The 26,297-nt window shown below is 43.2% G+C and overlaps 1 protein-coding gene across 7 annotated transcripts in view; it reads right to left on the bottom strand.

Moving 5' to 3' along the window:
- Window positions 1–22,732, bottom strand: part of EIF2AK3 (eukaryotic translation initiation factor 2 alpha kinase 3) — an 81,544-nt gene extending 58,812 nt beyond the window's left edge. For 6 of the 7 annotated variants that reach the window (XR_012422072.1, XM_005575342.3, XM_045368915.2 and 3 more), the window contains exons 1-2: window positions 22,239–22,732; window positions 5,346–5,475 (exon numbers count right to left, since the gene is read on the bottom strand). Coding sequence is in view for 3 of the 7 variants with exons in the window: in XM_005575342.3 (XP_005575399.3) it covers window positions 5,346–5,475; window positions 22,239–22,543 (435 nt within the window). In the remaining 4 variants the exon portion in view is untranslated. Of the gene's footprint in view, window positions 1–5,345; window positions 5,476–22,238 lie in introns of those variants that run through there. The other variant, XM_065526830.2, reaches the window with a different exon arrangement.
- Window positions 22,733–26,297: the final 3,565 nt, after the last annotated feature.

The following is a 26,297-nucleotide window of genomic DNA, read 5'->3' as shown; positions in this document are numbered from 1 at the left end:
CATTTCAAATGGCAGTTTTTGATTTTTTTTTTTTTTAGACAGGGTCTCACTGTCACCCAGGCTGGAGGGCAGTGGTGTGATCTGACCCACTGCAACCTCCGCCTCCCAGGCCCAAGCAATCCTTCCACCTCAGCCTCCCGAGTAGCTGGAACTACTGGTGCATGTCACCACACTCAGTTAATTTTTGTAATTTTTTTTTGTATTTTGTATGTTTTGTAGAGATGGGGTTTCGCCATGTTGCCCAGGCTGGTCTTGATCTCCTGAGCTCAAGCAATCCACCTGCCTTGGCTTCCCAAAGTGCTGGGATTACAGATGTAAGCCACCGTGCCCGGCCTTGATGATCCTTTTGTGGTGTTTTGTCCAACTTTTTTTTTTTCTAAATCTGAACTGAACAAATGTTCAACTTTTGAACATAACTTCTAGATGCTGAGCAGCACACACCTTGCTGAATAACAGATGACTCACGCTCACAATACATTCTTCTCTCCTTGCTAATATGTTTATAATTTCACAAATATTCTTATATTTCTATCATAAACCAAATAAGTAATTTTCAAAGTATGGTTTGTGGACTCTTTCAGGGGTGCAAAATAGCAAACAGTTTTCAAGCAAGGTGTGATTTGCCTTTTCACTGGGTTATTTGCCCTGAAGGTATAAAAGCAAAGCTGACTAAAACTGCAGGTGCCTTGGCACAATTCAGGAACCAAACTAAGAATACAATGGTATTCTTCACTGTCATACACCTGAAGTAAAAGGAAAAAAACAGAGACAGTTGCACTTAAGAATGTTCTTGATGAAGCAATAAAAAAGGCTGATTTCATTAAATCTTGACCCTGAGTACATATCTTTTCATTATTCTGCATGCCTAATTATGAAGTATGTAACAAGCCTTTCTTCACATGCTAAAGCATGTCTTGAGGAAAAGCACTTCTGGAACTGAGTTGTGAGCTGAACTAGCAGCTTTGTTCACTGAGCTCCAATTTTACTCAAAAGTCAACCGAGAAAAATCATGATTATAGGACTTGGGTATCTGGTAGACACTTTCTAAAAAATGAACAAAGTGAACTTTTGACTTCAAAGAACATATCTGACAGTATTTGTGATAAAATTTACATTTTCAGGTGAATTCTAGAATACTGGAAAACTTGGGCCAGGCGTGGTGGCTCACACCTGTAATTCCAGCACTTCAGGAGGCTGAGGCAGGAGGACAGCTTGAGCCCAGCAGCTCAAGATCAGCCTGGGCAACATAAGAAAACTCCATCTCTACAAAAAATAAAAAAAAGTAGCTGAGCTTGGTGGCAAGCGCCTATAGTCTTAGCTACTTAGGAGGCTGAGGTGGAAGGATTGCTTGAGCCCAGGAGTTGGAGGCTACTGTGAGCTATGATCACACCACTGCACTCCAGCCTGGGCAACAGAGCAAGACCCTGTCTCTAAAAGACAAAAAACAAAACAAAACAAAACAAAAAACTTGCATCTGCCAATTTTCTCTTGACAGCTTCCCAGTACTTACAGACTTTTCTGACGAGATCAGTGGTTAACAGCAACAAATTTGATTTTTAAAAAATATTCCATAAGGAAATATGCCAATATTTAAAAGATCTATGTAACTCAGTCAATATTTTCCAAGTTATAAAATCATGCGTGAGTAAAAGGCAAGACAGACCAATGGATGTTAGTGTTCAGAGTATAAAATGTTCATTGATATGTTTTCCGATTCCACACTGCAACTAACCTTTAAAAAACTTCCACTTGTTTTGGCAGAGTATTAAAAAAAAATGGCCTCAACTATTTGAAAAGGCTACTAGAATATTCCTCCCTTTTCCAACTACATTTGTATGTGACTAAATTTTCTTCTTTATGTAGTTAAATCAAAACAACAATGCAATATTTTTAAGGCAGAAGCGGATACAACTGTCTTCTATTAAACCAGAAATTTAAGAGACTTGCAAAAATGTAAAATGCCACTTTTCTCATTAAATTTTTTGTATTAAAGAATATAGTTATTATTCGTAAAAATGTTATGCTATTGTGGAGTGGGTTTACTGTTATTTCTTTAATAAAATAAATGTTTTTCAAACATTTGTTTTAGGCTGGTCGTGGTGGCTTATGCCTGTAATCCCAGCACTTTGAGAGGCCAAGGTGGGAAGATCACTTGAGCCCAGGGGTTCGAGACCAGCCTGGGCAATATTGAGACACTCTCTCTACCAAAAAAAAAAAAAAAAAAAAAAAATTAGCTGGGCATGGTGGTGCATGTCTATAGTCCCAGCTACTCAGGAGGCTGAGGCAGGAGGATTGCTTCAGCCCAGGATTCAAGGCTGCAAAGAGATATGACCACACCATTGTACTCCAGCCTGAAAAAAAAGCTCTTTGGAGCCCTCAATAATTTTTTAGAGTATAAACAGGTTCTGAAACCAAACAGTCTGAGAACCACTGTACTCTATGAATAGCCTGAGTTTGTAAAGAAAGGGAGGTATATACAAGGTGGCAAAGGGGCTTCAGAGCAGGCAGAATGGAGTACAGTTAGGCAAGCCTGGGCTCAGTTCCAACCTCATCATATATATATATAGCCAGTCAGCAACCTCAAGCAAATTTATCTGAGCTGCCATTTCCTCTTTACAAAATGGGACCAACGTAGTAACCTCAGAAGGGTTACTATGAGGATTACACTGTGTAAGGAGCATTGAGTATATGTTACAATGCTGGGAACAACGTTATATCATCAGTATCTCTACATATTAAACATCCACTCTCAAGAAATGGTCCAAGAATTTGGGGCAGCAGTACAATCTAGTAAAATCTATCATGTTATCACAGCTGTTTCAATGCCTTCAGATTTTTTTTTTCTATGAAGTATAACATTAAACCTAGATAATGCAAAGAGGTATCAGGATTCTTTTCTTTTCTTTTTTTTTTTTTGAGATGGAGTCTCGCTCTGTGGCCCAGGCTGGAGTGTGGTGGCGAGTTTCGGCTCACTGCAGGCTCCTCCTCCCGGGTTCCCGCCATTCTCTTGCCTCAGCCTCCCGAGTAGCTGGGACTACAGGCACCGCCACCACGCCCGGCTAATTTTGTGTATTTTTAGTAGAGATGGGGTTTCACCGTGTTAGCCAGGATGGTCTCGATCTCCTGACCTCGTGATCCACCCGCTTCGGCCTCCCAAAGTGCTGGGATTACAGGCATGAGCCACCTGCCTGGCCCAGGATTCTTTTCTTGCATGAAAAGCAACCCGTGAGCTTTCGATTCAACATTTCTCTTGTTGTTGTTGTTGTTGTTGTTTGAGATGGAGTCTTGCACTGTCGCCTGGGCTGGTGTGCAGTGGCACAATCTTGGCTCGCTGCAACCTCCGCCTCCCAGGTTCAAGAGATTCTCCTGCCTCAGCCTCCTGAGTAGCTAGGATTACAGGCACCTGCCACCACACCTCGCTAAGTTTTTGTATTTTCAGTAGAGACGGGGTTTCACTATGTTGGCCAGGCCGGTCTCAAACCCCTGACCTCGTTATCGGTCCTCCTCAGCCTCCCAAAGTGCTGGGATTACAGGCATAAGCCACCACGCCCAGCCTACGATTCAACATTTCAAAGCATTCTATCCAAAAGATCTAGGATTGGGGGTGGGTGGGTGTGAGAGAGGACACTAAAAACAAGGAAGCCCTAATAAACCACGGAAAATGGTGCGAACTAAGGACAGTAAGAAAGTTGAACTGTAGTTTTAAAAACAGCTAATGTAACTGCTATCTGTAAGAAAATCTTCAAATGCAACTAGCTGCTTATAACTCAAACACTCTTACTAGCACTCAGGTTATTACAACTATTTGCACTCTACTTTGCCATACCATGCAACTTATCTTTTTGTACCTATGTATACTTCAGTTTGCAAACACACACATGCTTTGAACCACTACAACACACTGATATTACCTCAGATGTAAGCAGCTTACAATCTTCTCATTTTGCTGATCGTCTATGTCTAGTCTAAAAATAAAGTAAAACATGCATACCCAAGCATAATCCCAACAGAAGAAAAATAAACAAGTTTATCTTAAGTAGTAATTCACTTGAATACCATACTCAATTATAAACAATGTAATTTACAATCAAATTGCTATTTGCATTAATAACTCATAATACAATAGAAGTTCTCTACTCTCAAAATGTATTTTCAGTATACTGAGAAAGAGTAGCCATGTATAAAGTCTACTCAGGGTTTAGCACACAGCAAATGTGGAAATTTGGCAGTGTTGTTTCCTTAAGTATCAGTTTGGGTGCACCAGAAAAGATTCGGGCTGGGTTTACTGGAAAGCACAGGAAAGTCTGTTATTATAGATGGGTCACTGATAACAGTTTCCCATTGGAAAGTTTGGTCACCAATAATCAGGTCATTGTCAAACCCCTCATGTAAGATTTTGTCTTTTCCATACTTAATATCAGCTAGGAAGCTTTTTAAAGAAAAAGACTGATGACAAAACAGAAAAAAGACTACCCTAGGGAGTGTCCTACAGGAACAACTCGATATAAAAGAAGGCCACGGGCATTCTGGAAAACAGAGGTGACTGCTTCAATGTTAGTAGTCACCACTCAAAAGATGGACTCATTCTTAAATAATTTAAACAACAGACTAAAGCTCCACAAAACGAGAGAGACTTCATCCATCAGAATTGAAACTAAAGGTGAGGAAAATCAGCTTCTCTTATTTAATCTCCCCCATCTATACCCCATGAAGGCAGGCTGTGTCCTCACTTTATCGATGAGAGCAACTAAAACTCTGAGGGGCTTGAAGTCATGTGCCAGAGTAATTTTGGAAGTGAGGTCTCTTTGAATCTATGCTCTTTCCCCTCTACTATTCTAGAGCTCCAAATTATTAAGTATAGATTTTCTGCAAATAATCAAATTTGCCTAGAATTACATTACAAAAAAATTTCAGATGAATTCTGTTTATAATTAGGGAATAATAATTTATGGGATTTTGCAGCACAGATTTCTAAGTAGTAAAATTCAATAAAGTTTTTATTTATATTTATCTTATTATTTCTAGAGACCTTGTGATGATAATAAACAATCATTTATAGCTCAGATAATGTGCTATGCTGATATGGCAGATAGGATCCTCAGCTGCTCACTTAGAGGATTAACTCATTTAATGCCCCAAGTAATCCTAAGAAGATGTTATTATCCATCTCATTTCACAAGAGGGGAACTGAGGAATAGAAAAGTTAAGTAATTGCCCTAAAGGGACACAACCTATAAGAGGCAGATAGGCCTCAAACCTGGGCAATAGGGCCCCAAACTTCTTAATATCAGCAATTACTCATTAGAATTAAGTTTTCCAGTCAACACTTAACAGAAAATTCTTACCTCTGGTTTGCTAAGGCTGGATGACACCAAGGAACCGGATCCCACGTCCAAATCCCACTGCTTTTTACCATGATTTTCAGGATCCAAGGCAGCAATTCTCCCATCTAAAGTGCTGATAATTACTAGTGGCCTGTAAATATTAAAAATATTTTTAAAATTAAACAGGTATCTAAGATATTGGGCACTTATCCCACATACTCAAAAGAAAACCAGCCCATGTCCAGGCCTCTATTAGTAGAAAGGAAGAGGGGGCCTTCTACCACTCTTGCCACCACTGTCTTTGGACCAAGACAATTTCAATATGCCCTTTATCTGTTTATGTCACTTATGAAAAGCCCCTGACTCATAGGTCATCCTTCATTCCACACTCTAATTCCCCTAAGGAACACAATGTCCCCTGGTATGTCCTCTTCTACCTGCCTACCTCCTGAAAGCCCTTCCCCTGAAACACTGTCTTCCCTGAACGTTCACTTATCTTCTTGCTCTCATAGAAACCGGGCTTTCCCTGAGGACATCGCTGCCCTACAGAAGCATAACCCTTGCTCAGAATGGGGTAAGTGGACTCCATGTATCTTGTTGCCGTTTCCAGACCACTTTTTTCCTCTCCTCTCTGAAAATCCTCAGGATCAGACTGTTTGGTCCATTACCCCTCCCAGTAGACATCTAATTTACCCTTTGGTAACTAGCCCCATCCTGGAAAATTTCAGCTGCTGGTTTACTGTCACTACCTAACATATTTAACATACTTCTGTCTCAATTCTTTGGGTTTTCATTATCTGTCTACCTTGCTTCAGCTGCTCCTGTGGTCAGACACTAGACCTTGTCATTACAAATCACCGCAACCCCCTAACCACCAATCCCTCTCTTCAGCTCACTTCCTCTACTTCCCTGACTGCAACAAACTTCTGACCCCACCAGAACCTACAAGCCTGATACTACAACCTTCACTACCACCATGCCCTCACTTCTTTCTTAACCAGTTAAAATCCTACAGTCCTTCATCTTAAGCACTACTTTGCACACACCTCAACTCCCTACCCTGCCTCTCACATGTCACACTCTGGAAGAACTGGTTAAAGTCAGTCTTCTCCCCTTTCTCACTCCTACATCTGTGCAGTTGAATGTATCTCAAGAGAAACATACCAGGTTGACTATCCTCACTTTAATTAATGACCACCAACCTCAAAAAGGCTACTAACAATGCTCAGTAATCATAACACCCTTCCCTAATCTATCCATTATGCCACTAAATCATGTTAACCATTTCATGTCTCCCCGCTCCTCAAACTTCTGATACCAGCTCTTTCAAGCTCACACATCTTGGTGACTGTGCTTCCTATTTCATGGAGAAAAACAGGAGAAATCAGCTTGTTTTCCCCCACCACCTCTATCTATTCATCAGTACCTGGACCATGAGTTCCAACTTCCCTCCTGTTAGTGCAAGTGAACTGTCCACACTCCCATCTACCACCAACACCTCCAAGTAAGCAACAGAGCTCCCCCTTAGGCATTCGTGAGGTCTTGCTCCTGCAAATGTCTCCTGTCCCTCCCATACCATCAATCATTCCCTCTCTACTAGAATATTCCCATCAGCATTTGCTATAAACTGAACTTTTGTGTCACTGCCAAAAATTCACAAGTTGAAACCTAATCCCCAAGGTGATCGTACCAGGAGGTGGGGCTTTGGGAGGTGATTAGTTCATGAAGGTGGGGTCCTCTTATGAGTAAAGTAAAAGCAGCCCCAGAGACTCCCTCACCCCTTCCACCATGTGGGGAATTAGTGAGGAATCAGTCTTCACCAGATACTGAATCTGCCGGTACCTTGATCTTGAACTTCCCAGTCTCTAGAACTATAAGAAATAAATGTCTGTTGTCTATAAACCACCCAGTCTACAGTATTTTGTTATAGCAGCATTCAAACCTGCTACTATTTTCCCCAACTTAAAAACCAAACCAGATCAAACAAAATGAATCCTTCTCCCACCTCGAGCATCCAATCTATTTCTTGCCCCTCTGCAACAAAACTCCTTGAAAGAGTTGTTATATACTGTCTCTAAATCTCCTCTTCCCCTTCTATGTTGAACTATTTCTAATCAAGTTCTTGCCCCTGTCATCTTACTGAAATGGTTTTGGTCAGAGTCAACAATGATCTTCACACTGATAAATCCCATGGTCAGGTCTTGCTTCACTTGACCACCCAGCAGCACCTGACCAGCCATTCCTGCCCTCCAAGAAACACACTCTATATGGCTTCCAAGACACCACGCCTTTTTTTTTTTTGGACTCAGTTCTATGCTATTCTCTCTCAGTTTCATTTTCTGGTTCCTTCTTATCTTTCCTATCTCTTAAAATAGTCTCTACCTACATGTGATTTTTTTGGTGATCTCATCCAGTCTCATAGCTTTAAATACCATCTATATCCTGGCAACTCCCAAATTTATATCTGGTTTCAGGCCTCTCCCCTGAACTGCAGACATACATATCTAACCACCTACCTGATTTAGATTGTCTAACAGGCTTCTCAGAGTTCGCATATCCACAGACAGACTCCCCCAACTCTTCAAATACATCATGCAAAATTTTTGCTTAAGGCCTTTGAATCTACTGTTCCTTCTGCCTGGAACATACACCTCCAGCTACAGAGCAGACTCTCCATAAATTTTTTATTTATTTTTATTTATTTATTTTTTGAGACATAGTTGCACTCTTGTCGCCCAGGCTGGAGTGCAATGGCGTAATCTCAGCTCATTGCAACCTCTGCCTCCCGGGTTTAAGCAAGTCTCCAGCTTCAGCCTCCCAAGTAGCTGGGATTCCAGGTGCCCGCCACCACACCCAGCTAATTTTTATATTTTTTTTTTTTTTGAGACGGAGTCTCGCTCTGTTGCCCAGGCTGGAGTGCAGTGGCGCGATCTCGGCTCACTGCAAGCTCCGCCTCCCGGGTTCATGCCATTCTCCTGCCTCAGCCTCCTGAGTAGCTGGGACTACAGGCGCCCGCCACCGCGCCCGGCTAATTTTTTGTATTTTTAGTAGAGACGGGGTTTCACCGTGGTCTCGATCTCCTGACCTTGTGATCCGCCCGCCTCGGCCTCCCGAAGTGCTGGGATTACAGGCGTGAGCCACCGCACCCGGCCAATTTTTATATTTTTAGTAGAGATGGGGTTTCACCATGTTGGCCAGGCTGGTCTCGAACTCCTGACCTGAGGTGATCCACCCACCTTGGCCTCCCAAAGTGCTGGGATTACAGGTGTGAGCCACCGTGCCTGGCCTAAATAGTTGTTTAAAGGATGACTTGTACAGTTGTTCTAGGAATTCATTAGGTGTATTTATCAGCTTTAAAGACCATGCGCGCTGTAAGCATGTATAGTTATATTCCTGGTTGGGAGGACAAGATGCCACTTTATCTCTTCTATATCACTTGATGCACAATGTATATAAATTCAAAGTAAAGCCGCAAGTTGACCAAGACAGACATGTTCAAGTAAATCCATCTGAAACCCTTCAAAGAGCAATTAATTTAGTTTCCAAACTCTACACTCATTCTAATTTCGAATTTTTTGAATGGTAACTTAGTCTGATTTGTGAAAGGAAAGACCTTGCCATCCTACAAACTCAAGTAATTTTAGATAACAAACCAAAAGAGAACCATCCAACTTCTTGCCCTCCATGTCATCCTTCTGCTTTCTAAAGAAATTAGGAGTTGGTAGGCCGGGCACGGTGGCTCAAGCCTGTAATCCCAGCACTTTGGGAGGCCGAGACGGGTGGATCACGAGGTCAGGAGATCAAGACCATCCTGGTGAACACAGTGAAACCCCGTCTCTACTAAAACTACAAAAAACTAGCCGGGCGAGGTGGCGGGTGCCTGTAGTCCCAGCTACTCGGGAGGCTGAGGCAGGAGAATGGCGTGAACCCGGGAGGCGGAGCTTGCAATGAGCTGAGATCCGGCCACTGCACTCCAGCCTGGGCGACAGAGCAAGACTCCGTCTCAAAAAAAAAAAAAAAAAAAAAAAAAAAAGAAATTAGGAGTTGGTAAAGCAAAAGGATACTTTGAGTAAGAAAATTATTTTATAACAAAGAGTATAAAAATTCACACCTTGGATATGCCACTTTATAAAACAACGCAATCTAATTAATTTAGAGATCAACAGTTAACAGCCAAGTTAACTCTTTCCTAGTCCCATTGTAGAGATGTTTCATTTTTCTATTCAAGAATCATTAACCACAAATAAATGGCTGAATGAAAAAAAATCTAATTGAAACAAAATTTAGTGTAAGCAAACAGTGTTGACCCATGAAAAATCAAGGAGACCATCAGAACACTTCAAATACGATTTTTCTTTTAAATTCAGGACAAACTCTTTTTTTCCCACTTAGACATTCTATTTACAACAGCCAGAAAAAGCGATACTTTTTCTGAATATGTTGCTAGTTGTGTGCTAGAGGTATATTCAGAGAATAAAATACTAGCTCTCATCTTCAAAACAAAAATTCAACAATAAAATCTGGATATGTGTGTCGTGTGTATGAGAACACGTTTTAATAAGTAATCGGGGATTTAATATTTAACTATTCTTTCACTGAAAACCTGTCATGAGAGTATACTTAAATGAGTCAAACATTCTGTTTTTTGGCCCATGTGTTTTGCTTTTAAAAGTAAAATATTGGCCGGGCGCGGTGGCTCACGCCTGTAATCCCAGCACTTTGGGAGGCCGAGGCGGGCGGATCACAAGGTCAGGAGATCGAGACCACGGTGAAACCCCGTCTCTACTAAAAATACAAAAAATGAGCCGGGCGCAGTGGCGGGCGCCTGTAGTCCCAGCTACTCGGGAGGCTGGGGCAGGAGAATGGCATGAACCCAGGAGGCGGAGCTTGCAGTGAGCCAGGATCGCGCCACTGCACTCCAGCTTGGGCGACAGAGCGAGACTCCGTCTCAAAAAAAAAAAAAAATATTTTCATTAACTATTATGTTTAGGCAGTATGTGACTATTTCAGCAATATTTAAAAATACAAACATGGGCAGGAACAATTAAGTATCTCACTTTTGGCTGGGTATAGTGGCTCACACCTGCAATTCCAAAACTTTGAGAGGCCCAGGCAGGAGGACTGCTTGAGCCTAGGCGTTTAAGACCAACCTATGTAACATAGTAAGACCACATTTCTATTAAAAAAAAAAAAAAGTTTTTAAAAAATTAGCTGGGCACGGTGGCACAGGGCTGGAGTCCCAGTGAGTTGGGAAGCTGAGGTGGGATGATCACTTGAGCCCAGGAGTTCGAGGCTGCAGTGAGCTATGACTGCACCACTGTGCTCTAGCCTGGAGGACAGAGTGAGACCCTGTCACGAAAACAAAATAAAAAGTATCTCCCTTTCCTTCTTAATGGCGATTGATACTTAATCTAGTTCTTAGATTTGAGTCAGGTATCCTTAATTATTTTAACCCCTTGAAATGGGGATAATAGCATATCCCCTAACAATTCTGTCAGGTATCAAAAAAAAGGTATTCCTCCTCTCTTGCGTTACAAGCTAGCTGTAGTATTCATTATGGGCTCCTCCCCACAAGCATGTCTCTGGAATGGAGGCTCCCCTTCTGCTGTGGCTGGAATTAAGAAACACCACCGGAGCAATGAAGATTTGCTACTATACCTAATCACAGTCTAAGAGAGAGGTGCTCATTAGAGAGAGGTGCTCATCAAGAAAAACACCAAGTAGATACATATTGCTGAAAAACAAAGTCCTCAGGCTGAATGCAGAGATGACCAGAGGATAGCAACGAGATACAGCATTTAGTGCACTATTCACAAGAGCAAAGACATGGAATCAGCCTAGTGCCCATCAGCAGTAAACTGGATAAAGAAAATGTGGTACATACATACCATAGAATACTAAGCAGCCATAAAACGATGAAATCATGTCCTTTGCAGCAACATGGAGAGAGCTAGAAGCCACAATCCTAAGCGAATTAACACAGGAACAGATAATCAAATACTGCGTGTTCTCACTTGTAAGTGGAAGTTAAATATTGAGCACATATGGACATAAACATGGGAGCAACAGACACTGCAGACTACTGGCAGGGGATGAACTGAAAAACTACCATTGGGGCCAGATGTGGTGGCTCATGCCTATAATCCTAGCACTTTAGGAGGTCAAGGCAGGCAGATCACGAGGTCAGAAGATTGAGACCACCCTGGCCAACATGGTGAAACCCCATCTCTACTAAAATACAAAAAAAAAAATTAGCTGGGCTAGGTGGTGCATGCCTGTAGTCCCACCTATTCAGGAGGCTAAGGCAGGGGAATCACTTGAACCCGGGAGGCAGAGGTTCAGTGAGCTGAGATTGTGCCACTGCACTCCAGCCTGGCGACACAGCGACACTTCACCTCAAAAGAAAAAGAAAAACTACCATTGGGTACTATGCTCACTACCTAGGTGTAATATACTATGTAACAAACAGCACATGTACTTCCTGTATCTGAAACAAAAGTTGAACTTAAATAAAGATATGGCATTTATAACAAACACAGCCAGGTGTAGTGGCTTTCCTTTGCAAACCCAACACTCAGGGAGACTGATGCAGAACTGCTTGGAGGGCCAGGAGTTTGAGACCAGCCTGTGCAACATAGTGAGACTCCAAATGTACTCAAAAATACTTTAAAAATTAGCCAGGTATGGTGGCGTACACCTGTAGTCCCAGCTACTCAGAGTCTGAGGTGGGAGGATAGCTTGTGCCCAGGAGGTCGAGGCTGCAGTGAACTGTGATTGCACCACTGCAGTCCAGCCTAAGCGTTAGAGCGAAATGCTATCTTCAGAAAGAAGAAGAAACATAAACAGAGATAAAAAGTGAAAAATGGGGGCCGGGCGCAGTGGCTCAAGCCTGTAATCCCAGCACTTTGGGAGGCCGAGACGGGCGGATCACGAGGTCAGGAGATCGAGAGACGATCCCGGCTAACACGGTGAAACCCCATCTCTACTAAAAAATACAAAAAAATAGCCGGGCGAGGTGGCGGGCGCCTGTAGTCCCAGCTACTCGGGAGGCTGAGGCAGGAGAATGGCGTAAACCCGGGGGGCGGAGCTTGCAGTGAGCTGAGATCCGGCCACTGCACTCCAGCCTGGGTGACAGAGCAAGACTCCGTCTCACAAAAAAAAAAAAAAAAAAGTGAAAAATGAACACCTCCCAATACAGGAAGAATATAAGGTTGTTTATCTCCCCAAGACCAACTTGCCCTATTTTGAGGGTTCCATGATCAAGATGAAAAACTCTTAACTTATTCAAGAACTGAAGGAACTGCAGAGACAGTTTTTCCAGTGGAAAGAATCATAGCCTAAGTCAGACGTGGGTGTACATCCCAATGGCTCTGCTCTTATTCTCCTCATGGCTTCATTTGAGTTATTTTTTCATAGGCAAAATATGGCTATTTCACCTATCTCAGTGTAACCCAAGTGTACCTGATCATAAAAATAATCTGGAGTGCTTATTAAAAAGCATTAAAGGTTCACACGTCTCATCCTAACAGGGAGACTGGGAGAATGTAGCCTAACAAGCACCGCAGGTGAGTCTCATAAGACCAGTTGTATAAACACTGTTTTACCTTAGCCATTTCCATAGAGAAAAATTAAATTTATGACCTGGATGAAGAAGGCATATTGAACATCTCTGTCAGTAAACACTTCGGAGACTTCTATCTCTCACTTACATTTGGCTGTAGCTTACAAAGGCATTTATTTGGATGATTCCTCAGTAAGCCCCGATCTCTTGCCCACGATCCAGCTCTTGGAAGCTACTCTCAAGAAAGATTTTCAATGGTTTCCTAACTGCCAGATTCATTCCCCTCATCAGGTCTTTCCTCACAAAAGCCACCGTTGTGGCCAGCTCCTCATTCTGGACATTAATCTTTCCTGGTTTCTACAGGACAAGTCCTTCCTAGGTCCTCATCTATCACTATTTTTTTTTTTTTTTTTTTTGAGATGGAGTCTTGCTTTGTCACCCAGGCTGGAGTGCAATGGCGCAATCTCGGCTCAACAGCAACCTCCACCTCTCTGGTTCAAGCAATTCTCCTGCCTCAGCCTCCCAAGTAGCTGGGATTCCAGGCACCCACCACCACACCTGGCTAATTTTTGTATTTTTAGCAGAGGCGGGGTTTCACCATGTTGGCCAGGCTAGTCTCAAACTCCTGACCTCAGGTGATCTGCCCGCTTCAGCCTCCCAAAGTGCTGGGATTATAGGCGTGAGCCACCATGCCCAGCCTCACCTATCATTCTTATAGCTTTCTATCTATAGAGCAGGCACTTTCCCATTTGTACTACATGTTCTCCTAGATGGTCAATGTCCACAGCTTCACCTCCATCTGTAGTATGACAGCCCCCAAACCTGTACAGGATTTACAGTTCACCATCTCTCCCTATCCTAGTTCTGCATCTTCAGCAGGATCTACTTGTTATCACCATAACAGGCTCAGGAAACTTCTTTCCCACAATCTATTCCTGCCACTTAAAAGCGTAGCCATCCATCCTATTACCTAACATTTAAATCAGACATCAACTCTTTGTGCTCCCTCCCCCTCTACATTTAAACAACAGCCATGTATTCTTTTTTTTTTTTTTTTTGAGACGAAGTCTTGCTCTGTCGCCCAGGCTGGAGTGCAGTGGCGTGATCTCGGCTCACTGCAAGCTCCACCTCCCGGGTTCACGCCATTCTCCTGCCTCAGCCTCCGGAGTAGCTGGGACTACAGGCGCCCGCCACCTGGCCCGGCTAGTTTTTTGTATTTTTTAGTAGAGACGGGGTTTCACCGTGTTAGCCAGGATGGTCTTGATCTCCTGACCTCGTGATCCGCCCGTCTCGGCCTCCCAAAGTGCTGGGATTACAGGCTTGAGCCACCGCACCCGGCCAACAGCCATGTACTCTTTTTTTTTTTTTTTTTTTGAGAGGGAGTCTGGCTCTGTCGCCCAGGCTGGAGTGCAGTGGCCGGATCTCAGCTCACTGCAAGCTCCGCCTCCCAGGTTTACGCCATTCTCCTGCCTCAGCCTCCCGAGTAGCTGGGACTACAGGCGCCCGCCACCTCGCCCGGCTAGTTTTTTTTTGTATTTTTTAGTAGAGATGGGGTTTCACCGTGTTAGCCAGGATGGTCTTGATCTCCTGACCTCGTGATCTGCCTGTCTCGGCCTCCCAAAGTGCTGGGATTACAGGCTTGAGCCACCGCGCCCGGCCTAGCCATGTACTCTTAATTCTATTTCTGAAGCTTCTCTTAAATCTTTTCCGGCCGGGCTTGGTGACTCACACCTGTAATCCCAGCACTTGGGGAGGCCAAGGCGGGTGGATCACCTGAGATCAGGAGTTCAAGACGAGCCTGGCCAACATGGTGAAACCCCATCTCTACTAAAAATACAAAAGTAAGCCGGGTGTGGTGGCATGCGCCTGTAATCCCAGCTACTTGGGAGGCTGAGACAGGAGAATTGTTCGAACCTGGAAGGCAGAGGTTGCAGCGAGCTAAGATTGCACCACTGCACTCTAGCCTGCACAACAGAGTAAGATTCTGTCTCAAAAAATAAAATAAAACAAAATGTAAAAAACCCTTTTCCTTCTTTATTACTACAGCTCTTGCTCTAGAAGATTCTCACTTTTCATCAGAACACCTTAAAATGCTTTCTAACACGTTTTCCTGCCTCAGGTTTCTTTCCCCTCTGTTCTTCCCGCAGTTTTGTTTCTGTAATAGAGATCTGATAACCTTCCAAGGTTCCCTGTGCCCACTGAAGAAGAAAGGTCACACTGCTTGGTGTGGCACATAAAGCTTTGCACAATCTGGCTTCAGTGTACTTTCCTAATCTTATTTTTCTGCCTGTTCTGCCAGCCCAACACCCTCTCCCCTCTCCTTCCCAGCTCCACGCTCCCCACTTTCCATGGGGTGAGGTTTTCAAAAGTTCTCATCTATATTTTTCCCCACGTCTTAAAGTATTCCATTTGCCAAATGAACGCTGTGTATAATAAATTCTCCCATCTTTAGAGGAAATACTTAAGAACGAATCAAAATATTCAACATTTTGCCGGGCGCGGTGGCTCAAGCCTGTAATCCCAGCACTTTGGGAGGCTGAGACGGGCGGATCACGAGGTCACAAGATCAAGACCATCCTAGCTAACATGGTGAAACCCCGTCTCTACTAAAAAAATACAAAAAACTAGCCGGGCGAGATGGCGGGCGCCTGTAGTCCCAGCTACTCGGGAGGCTGAGGCAGGAGAATGGCGTGAACCCAGGAGGCAGAGCTTGCAGTGAGCTGAGATCTGGCCACTGCACTCCAGCTCGGGCGACAGAGCAAGACTCCGTCTCAAAAAAAAAAAAAAAAAAAAAAAAAAAAATTCAACATTTCTTGAAAGAACTGTAATTCCTATATAAGGTTTTATATAATTCTAGTTCAAAGCAAAGGAACTTGACTTTTTAATGTACCTTCTATTACATATTTAATTTCCATTAGGTTATTTTAAAATACTGGCATCTCATGGATCCCCATTTTTATCTTTGCAGTTCCGTAGGGGTCCTAGAGCCCTGGCTTAGGAACCACTGCTCTGTGCTCACTGTACAAACTCCCTGCTCTGTGCCCTTGCTCACACTATTCTGTTGCCTACACTGTCCTTGATATTTTTCTCATTCTGGGACTCAATAACTTGCCACTTCCATTCTTTTCACTCTAACACTACTTTTATGTCACTTATCATCCATTTGAGGACAGTTAATTCTTTACCACAATGATCTGTCAGGCTTGGAGCGTCCTAAGGAAAAGACATCTACTCTCAGGGCCTAACAGTACCTGGGCCCCAGTAAAACTAAATAAATGTTTGTTGAATGAATAAACCTTGGTAGGACAAACATATTACCTACATAAAACAATCACCACCAAAAAGGCTGAGAAGATGGGAAAAGATGGGATTTACCTCAGGTTATGCACCAAATACGAAATTTTGAACAGGAGCAGAAATTCAGGTTAACTCTGTTATTGTGTTAATTGTAAGTCTGCATAAGTGGCAACTACTATATTACTACAATGTGCAGTTTTTTATTCCTCTCAGAAATCTCATAGACGTTGTTCATCCTGTAATTGCTGATTACGTCCTCGATCCAGGAGAAATGACTTTATGTCACAATGAATATGCAATAAAAAAAGAAAAACTGGCTGACTTAAGTTACCCAGAACACCTGCCTATTTACAGTTGAAGTTTATCAAATTCTGATAAGTGTATGCTAAATTTCTTCATAAAATCATTTTAAAGGAACCTTACTTCCTGCGGAATATTGTATAGATTGAATAGTTTCTACATTAACAACTGCTTATTTTAAAATTTCAAATTTCCTTTCTGGGGGTTGAGGGGAGGGCCGTACTTCACAAAACTACAAATGTGATTTGGTTGAACCTGTTTTTTTGGTGTAGCTGAGAATCCTTTACCCAAACTTGTGCTCTCACTAAAGGAGGCGTATGTTCTTGTTTATAAACAAACTAGCACTGATTAGACTATACTTCCTGGTCCTCACCTATGAAGTAAATCTTCAAGTCAAATCTCCTTTACTTAAACATATGACAAGATTAGCCATGCCCCAAATCATAACAAATATATCAAAAATTACCAGCTATACTTTATAATTTTGGCATATCAGCTAGACCTTAAAGACATACAATCTAAGTTTTCAGTGATACACGTTTAACATGAGCGTAACAGATATCCTTTTCCTGTTACATTAAAACATTTTTGAAAGTATCTTTTCTACTTTATTCCATAATTTTTTTTTTTTTTTTTTTTTTTTTTTTTTTTTAAGCAGAGTCTCACTCTGTCACCCAGGCTGGAGTGCAGTGGCATGATCTCGGCTCACAGCAAACTCTGCATCCCGGATTCAATTGATTCTCCTGCCTTGGCCTCCTGAGTAGCTGGGACTACAGGTGCGTGCCACCATGCCTGGCTAATTTTTGTATTTTTAGTAGAGACAGGGTTTTACCATGTTGGCCAGGCTGGTCTTGAACTCCTGACCTCAGGTGATCCGCCTGCCTTGGCCTCCCAAAGTGCTGTGATTACAGGCGTGAGTCACCACACCCGGCCCTATGAAACATTTTTAATCAAAATGGTCATTTACAAATAGAATGGAATTAAACATACACACACATTTCTCTCCTCCCCTCACATTTAGCTCTGCAACTTACAAGTTTTCTCCTTTGTATTTTAAAACAATTTGTAATAAAAATGTATTAGAAGTTCCCCTCTTACAATAAAGGACAAAAGCAAATGGAGTTATCAGGCAGTGTTTAGGGAGTAAAGAGACACGGTGAAGCTACAGTTCACAGCAACTGATAAGGACACGTCCTCTCTGCAATCTGGAAGATGCCTATGAACGCAGGGACCTGAGATCAGATAAAAAGCAATCTCCCATCCCTGTCCACATAGTCTAAGCACAGTCCTGGCATCAATTAAGCTAAAGACAATTGTAGACACAAAAGATAGTTCATTACTTGCCTGAAGTATATTTATTTTAGCTTATTACTTGCTTTGAAAGTTCTGTGTAAATTCTTCTTTAAAGGTGACAGTTAACTGTAAAAGTCTGGAGTTGGGTGGATGAATAGGAACAAGATTATATGACTGAGCTTCCTTTCAACATGGTATTGTGATATGCTACTATTCAAGGGTCCTAGTAGTTAAAAAAAACCAAACAGAAAAATGATTATAAATCTGAAAGTCTGAGGAAGACCAGATTTCTGTATCTTTGTTTCACATCAGATCACTTTGTAAAAGGACAGGAAAAAAAAAGAAAGTATTCTATCTTATATTTACAAATATTTTCATGTTATCTCATTTAATTAAAAAAAAAATCAGTTTACAGATGCACAAATTGAAGAAGCACCAGAGATTAATGTCAAATTTAGAAATACTTTTTTAAGAGAGGAATTAGAATCAGAGGAAAAAGGAACATGTACTTTGCAAATTAGTGACAGTTAAGATAAAACTAGTTCTTTAGAACTTCTGAGATTGTCAGAATGACTTCCCAACCCATCCCAAGAACCCCAAGTAACACTTTGCAATTTGCTACTTGTGTTGAAGTCAGAAGACTGGTAGCTCACAAAATTCCATAAACATATGTAAAATCTAACAGTGAGGTGATGAGACTTACTTCCCAACTTTCTGCAACGACCATCCCACTTAAATATCAACTAATGTAATGTTTAACAGAAGAAACATGGACAATGAGATGGGTACCAGAAAAACAAGTTTATTCTAGCTAACTTTTAAAGAAAATAAGTAGCTTATTTACTCATTCACATGCTTGATATGCAGAGTAATCATTTAGAATGAAACTTGAAAATTCCATCAAGAGGAAAAAAATTAATGAACTGGTGAATCTCAGATTGCTCCTTGAGTATCAAAAGACAACATGCAAAAATAAAGATAATCCCGCACCTCCCTCTTTTTAAAAGTTTTGCCAGTACTGCAGTTCTTCACAGCTGTTCATAATAAAAGGCTTGGTTAATTCAAATCTGTTCCCCTAATACTCCTTGAAACAAACAGAAGTACTGGTCTATTATTACTGAACTAATTAATATTGTCTGGGTTTTTATCTTTTTTTAAAGAGCATTTAGAAATAACTTTTATAAACTTTACGCATTTATCTCCTGTTGACCATCAACTTATTCAAGGTTTCTCAAACATTCCACACTATCTTAAGTCCACACTACAAGTCAGACCCCAAAACTGGGTCTTATCTCTTCCTAGCCAATTCTGTTTGGTGATCATGTATGCTCTTCAAGCCAAAATACCTATTTTCACTGCAATTTATGAGAAAGAAATGATCCTCCTTCTTGCTAAGTGGATCTTCTCCAACTACCTTCACCTCCTCATCTGTTCCTTTCATTTTCCTTTTTTTATTCTTTTTCAAGACGGAGTTTCGGTCTTGTTGCCCAGGCTGGAATGCAGTGTCATGATCTCAGCTCACTGCAACCTCCGCCTTCCGGGTTCAAGCAATTCTCCTGACTCAGCCTCCCAAGTGGCTGGGATTACAGGCACCCGCCACCACGCCTGGCTAATTTTTTGTATTTTTAGTAGAGATGGGGTTTCATCGTGTTGGCCAGGCTGGTCTCAAACTCCTGACCTCAGGTGATCCACCCACCTTGGCCTTCCAAAGTGCTGGGATTAGAGGCATGAGCCAATGCGTCCAGTCCCTTTATTTTCATTCTGTCTACACAGGTTCCCTCTTTTCAGCACATAAATAAGTTCAGAGGTTCCTTCTCTAAAAATTACCTCATCAGTGAAGAAAGGAGGAAGTGGGGCAGAAAAGCCTGAATCTTTAACCTCTTGCAATTTGAGTACTGTCTCTGCTGCTTCATTTAATTCTTTCAGTGTGCTCATCACCAATCTCTTTTTTCCCAGTCCTCCTCCTGTACCTCCAACCTAGCCAGCTGTATTTCTGTCTCCTTTGCTGGCTCATCTTCCTTCCTAAAATAAAAGGCATTTCCTGAGGTTTTCTCATGAGCCTTCCCTTTCCCACAACTTCAACTATTCATATTTACACTGCCCTCTCACTGGGTCTAGTCACTCATTTCCACCCGCCTACCTAACGTCTCCCTCTGGATGTCCTGCCTGCACCTCCAAGTCACATGTCCAACACCAAACCCCTTACCTTTTCTTCCCTGCTCCCTAAACCTCTTTTCTCAGCTTCTGGCCACAGTCTCCATCTCTGGACAAGGGTACCAAGAAAGGAAGAATGAATTCACTTGCCAAGAACCTAGGTTTTGCATCAAATATCTCAACTCTGTCCCCTCTGTCCTACACCACTTTACACTAAACCTCTCATCTGAACTGCTATAACACTCTCCTTTTGTTATTCTTAAGTTTTCAGTACACGCTATTGCTAGAGAAACATTCCTTAGGCGTAATTTTGATCAAGCCTGGCACTCAGGATACTCTACCCAACATTTCTCAAACTTTAACGTGCATGTGAATCACACGGTGATCTTGTTAAAATGCAGACACTCTCATTCAGGGAGTGTGGGGTGGTGCCCGACTCCGGATTTTTAACATACTCCCAAGTGACCATGATGCTATTAGCATCAGGCTGTATACATATACACAGTCAGCTCTAACCTATTTTTCTAGCCTCATCTACTTCTCCCTGCCTAGCATACATACGTGCATGTCAATATCTCTTACGTACATACACACACACACACAAATAAACATATACATAGACAAAATGTTTTCCAAACATAATCTCCAGCCTCTGTGCCTCTTGCTGTTTCCTCAAGTCCAGTGACTGTCCATTACAATTTTCCCATTTTTCAGGAACCAATACATTCTGCCACAACCTTCTCTTATCTTGTTACCTATCCCCAATCCCATACCTCACCTAGTAGAATACCACAAAAACCCTGGGACATCCCTGACACTGGCACTGTTTCTGGTCTGTAATGCTGTTATAGATCTTCTCGTTTCATCCTTACTGTTAGACTGCACACTCTCCTGGAAGGCAGGATCTACCTGCCTGACCTCCGTCACCCAGGGCATCCTTGGGCTCTTGTTAACCAGTAAGTACCTGTTGAAGTGGATTTGAATTCTAAGAAAAACAAAACTCTACTTCATGTAATTCATTTTGAGCAGGAGCTTCAGAAATTTCTTTATGATAAACAAAAACACTCTTCCAGGAAAATTGAGTCATTAGCAAACCTAAGAAAACTTTGTTTTTTTTATATATATATACACATATATATATACACACACATATACATATATATACACACACTTTTTTTTTTTTTAACAAATGTTTATATATTCAAATGGTGCCTAGAGAATTTTGGTACCTATCTTATTTATAGTAGTCTGTAGATATATAGATCAAAGTTCTAATATTAATTTAAAATTAAATCTAACTTGTTATGATCTAGTAATGACTATATTATAAGTCTAAAATATGTTCCAATCCAGAGCCCAGCCTTCCCTGGTTTAATTTACTTAATGCTCCCTTTAACACTCCATTTATAAAATGGGACATCACTTTCTCCACGGGTGTGATAAGATTGGCTGTCCCAGAAATTTACTGTTAACATGCCTTACATTGTGTCTAGACTTTGAAAAGTGCTTTAAAACAATCACCTTGAAGCAATATTTTTTGAATGCTGAGAAACTCAAAGAAAACCCTATATTAAATGTTTATACAGTAAACCCCCCTTATTCAAGAACCCAACTACGGCTCTTAGGTTCAAGAATCAATATTCAAGAATTTGACTACAGCTCTTAAACTTTAGCGTGCAAGAATTACCCGGAGTGCTTGTTAAACATGCAGATGTCAGGCTCTTACCCAGGGAATGTCTGATTCAGTAAAACTGGGGTGGGCCCTAGAAAACTGCAGATTTCACCAGCACCCCCAGGTGATTCGGATGCAGGTGTTCCGCAGATCTCAATTAGAGAGACACTGATCTCAATCCTTGCCTGGGTGCACTACATAGTTGTGTTTGAAGGAAAATGCAGACGTCTTTTGCTAAAGTCCTTTCTCAAAACAGCTGTTACGCCAGCACAGACAGGAGGCGATGTGAGTAAGGAAAAAGAGGGAAAGGTTCCTTGGAAGATAATCAATGCTCGAAAACAATGAAAGAGGGGAAGTGGCGTTTCTTTGCAACCCTGGAATTTCATTCTCCCGCACCTGCGAGGATGCTGCTCTCACCCGTCGGCCAGGACCAGGCGCTCGGGAGCCGAGCCCAGGCAGGTCGCTGGCCGGGGGATGGGAGGGCGTCGTGGCCCCGCGCTCGTCCCCAAGTCGCCAGGTGCCCTCGCAGCCGAAGGAAGACGCCCGCCCGGGTACCGGATCTCCGCCCCCTGACACCGCATCCTCCGCAGCTCGCGCGCGTAAACAAGTTGCCTCCCCAGGGTCGGCAGCCCCTCACCTGCCGCGCGGTGGCAACTCTGCCTCATCGTCTGGTTCCGGACCCCGCGGCTCCTGCTCGCCCGCGGCCGCCGGCAGCGCCTCAGCGTCCTCCACAGTCACCTCGGCCGCAGCCACGGCGCCCGCCGCCGGTACTCGCGTCGCTGAAGTGGGAGCAGCGGCCGCCCCGAGGCCGAACGCCGCCTCCGCCGTCGGCGCTGGGAGGCCACGGGCGCGCCCCGCGGCCACAGTCCATGCCGCGAGCCCCAGCAGCAGCGGCAGCAGCAGCGCCAGTACCAGCAGCCCCGGGCGGGTGGCGCGCTCCATCAGCGGCCCGCCCCGCGCGCAGGCATGGAGGCGCAGCCACTGGCGTCTGCCTTTCCCGCCGCTCGGAGCTCTCACCAAGGCAAAGACGCGCTAGGGACCCTACCGCCGTCCCGACGGCCTGGACAGCCAGCCGTGTTCCCCTGGCCACGTCTCAGCCCGGCCTCTGCCGCTGCCACCTGAGTGACAGCCTCTCTCGGACATCACCCATTGAGCAAACTTTCCGCGCTTCTGCTCTCTCATTGGCTGCGGCCGCTGCCACTCTAGGTTCCCAGGCTGGCCTTGTTGGGGAAGGCGGACTTTCCCTGGTTGTCAACATCGCACCAACCAATCAAATCGTAATTGCGTCGTTCGAGGCCCGTCCCTCTTCCGGACGCAATTACCAATGAGAAATGCCCCTCCCCGACGTCTTTTTACCTGATTGGTGTGCTCATCAGTTCCCGGAATACCTTTCCTGCAACAGATTGGCCATCGCGGTGGTTGGCCTCGCCCCACAAAGCAAGGCGCTGGAGAAAACTTCAAGATCATTGGTGGAAGTGGATATCCCTCAAAGGTCTGCGCTAACTGCCTCTTGATTGGTTGGAAGCGGCACTTACTACGTGGCGGATTCTGACTGTGAAGAGGACGGTCCCAAGTGAAGGGACGGTCCCAAGTGAAGAGTGGGAGGCAAGTCCCTTATGAGCGGCAGGAGGTCGACCTTAAAGGAGCTGGCATTGTAGCTCTTCTAAAGCCTAGTCTACTTAGGAAGGCAAAAGCGAAGTAGGAAGAAGTGGCCATAGAAGTCGTGTGGCCCCTAGAAGTGGAAGGGTAAGGAGGGTGCAGGAGATGGGCCTACTTGTGGCCGCAACTGTGCTCAGAAGTCCGCTTGTTAGAGATGACAGTGACTTGCGACAATCCAGTCTACCCGACACGCCTCCCGCCTCCTTAGGAACGGGAAGGAGCCCCGGCCCGGTGCACTGACGTATTTTGCCTAAGATCACATAGCTGGTTGGTCACAGAATCATGACTTTAATTCATGTCTTCTGACTCTGACCTGGCACGCTTTGTACCTCACCAAAGACAGTGATGAAACTGCAAAAGGGCAGAGTGGAGAAGATTGGAATGTTCAGCCAAGGCATTTGAACTTTTAATACTGCAAGTCAAGACTTCCTGAAGATTTTTGAGCAGATGAGTGAAGTGATAAGAAAATGCATCTTCAGCAGTGACAGCATCAATGATGAGGAAACTAGCCGGGAGGCTATTACCCGCATCAAAACCAGTGAACATTAAAAAAAAATTTTTTTAGAGAGAGGGTCTTGCTCTTTTGCCCAGGCTGGAGTGCAGTGGCTTGATCATAGCTCACTGTAACCTTGAATTCCTGCGTTCAAGCGATCTTCCTGCCTCAGCTTCTGGAGCAGCTGGGACTATAGATGCGTGCTAGGCCAATTTTTAATTTTGTTTTGTAAAGATGGGGTTTCTGTGTTGCCCAGGTTGGCCTCAAGCCATCCTCCTGCCTCAGCCTCCCAAAGTTCTGGGATTACAGGCATTACCCACTGCACCTGGTCCAAAACCAGTGAAGATGTGTTAAAGTGTTGGCAATATGGGTATACTAGATTATCCTTCACCTGCTAAAAACATGCTCTAATCTCTCCCCAGCCCAAAACAAACAAGAAACCCCATTTCCCCTTCCAGCTCCTACCACATGTCTTGGCTCCTCTGTATGGCAAAACTCGAGTGTTCAGAATTCCTTATCTTCAATTCCTCTTCTCCCATTCCCAAGTACACCACAGTCAGGCATTCACACCCTCAACTCCACCAAGACTGCTCTCGCTGAGGCCACCAGTGCTGTATTCAAAGGATAATCTTTGTTTTGTCAGCTGTATTTGATCCAGCAACTCAAGTCTTTCCTGTTCACCGGTCTTCTTGCTTCTCCATAATGCTGGTCGTAACCCTCAAAAGGTCCCCCAGTTCACTCAGGAGAAAAGCCAAGTCCTTACAATAAACCATAGGATGCTACAACATCTGATTCCTATGGCTTTTCTGATTTCATTTCATACTGCCTTTGCTCACTCCATTGGGCCAATCAAGTCCCATCTTGGGGGTTTTCCTTCGTTGTTTTGCCTGCCTAGGGAACTCTTCCCAGATATATTAGTTTCCTAGAGTTGCCCTAACAAATACCACAGACCAGGTGGCCTGAACAAAAATAGTTTATTTTCTCGAAGTTCTGGAGGCTAGAAGTCCAAGGTTGGATTCTGAGGCCTCTCTTCTTGGCTTGCCGATGGAAGCCCTCTTACTGCCTTTTCCCTTGCTGATGGCAGCCCCCTTACTGCCTCTTCTCTCTGATGTCTCTTCCTATTCTTCTAACACCAGTCAGATTGGAGTATGGGATACCTTTAACAGCCTCATTTTAACTTCATCACTGCTTTAAAGATCTTATCTCCAAATACAGTATAGTTATATTCTGAAGCACTAAGGGTTGGGACTTCAACATATAAATTTTGGATGGACACAATTTAGCACATAATACCCAGGTACCCACAAGATGTGTTCCCTCACTTTATTTGAGGCTTTGCTAATCCCAGTGAAGTCCCTCCTCACTATATTATTTAAAATTAAAACCTCCACCACCTTCCTTCTCTCCTGCTTTATTTCTGCTTAGCCCTCAAATACTGTAATTTACATATTTGTTTTGTTTATTGTCTGCTCTTTCCCTCCACTTGCATGTAAATTCTGTGAAGATTTGCTCATTGATGTATTCAACGATATAAAACAGTGCAAAGTGTTTAGCAAGCATTTAATAAATGTTTGTTGAATGAATGAATGAATACCTGAGGACAGAAGGAAAGAGAACTGGAAAGGAAGAGACTGCAGTTGCTGCAGAGGGGGTTGATTGCGAGAACAAGATTCCAGAGTATCTGGAGAAAAGGGGGCAGCTCTGCCTTCCATGTTGAAAGTAGAGCTTAGGAGGTACTCCTAGAGAGTAAGTTATTTTGAAAAGTAGAGAAAATAGATGAGCGAACTCAAACCAATTCATTATCTACTCAACAAAATAGGAGATAAAAAAGGGATTATACCAGTTGGTATGAGGAAGGCGTCAGAAAATTAACACAAGATGAAAAATGATTGTTAACTACCTGTTTGAAATTAGTGTATATATTTTAGTGGGCCTGGTCTTCATGGTTTTGTAATTTTTTCAAAAAATGATCATGGCATGAACAAGGCTGTTAATCTGAGCTAATGAATTAGGAGTCTGATTACTACCTGTAAATACTGTGGAAGTTTTGTTTATTCATTTAACATTCAGGGATTCCACGTGACTACCTGCAAATCATGAGAATAAAGATAAGCACAAAATAGATGTGGTTCCTGCCCTTCTGAAGGTTAACACCTCTCTGGTTAGGGAGATAGACATTAACAATCACACATGTATTATTAAAACTAAGATCAGTGCTATGATGAAAAAGACACAGGCAGAAGAGCACAGTGGTGGAAAATGCCAGTAAGGAGAGTCAAGCTTTATACTTGAGAACAAAACACAAATTTTCTAGTTTGGAAAAAAAAGCCTGAGTCAAAGTGTGCTGACTGGGAAAATAAATTAAGGAGAGAAAAGAGAGTTTACCTGCTTTAGGACAGCATGGAGCTTCACAGTGACTTTGTGGGAACTCTGGAACCTGGTTGTCTCAGGGAAATGTAAGAAAGTGGGGACCGGGCATGAGAGCGCGCCAGTGAGGCTGGGCCAGGAAAAGAAGCTGGTGCTTTGGTTGCCCAAAACAACCAA

The sequence above is a fragment of the Macaca fascicularis genome, chromosome 13 (assembly GCF_037993035.2).
Source record: "Macaca fascicularis isolate 582-1 chromosome 13, T2T-MFA8v1.1".
In the NCBI taxonomy this organism is placed as follows: domain Eukaryota; kingdom Metazoa; phylum Chordata; class Mammalia; order Primates; family Cercopithecidae; genus Macaca; species Macaca fascicularis.
The sequence above is the reverse complement of the archived record's forward strand: the minus strand, read 5'-3'. Positions and strand labels throughout refer to the sequence as shown.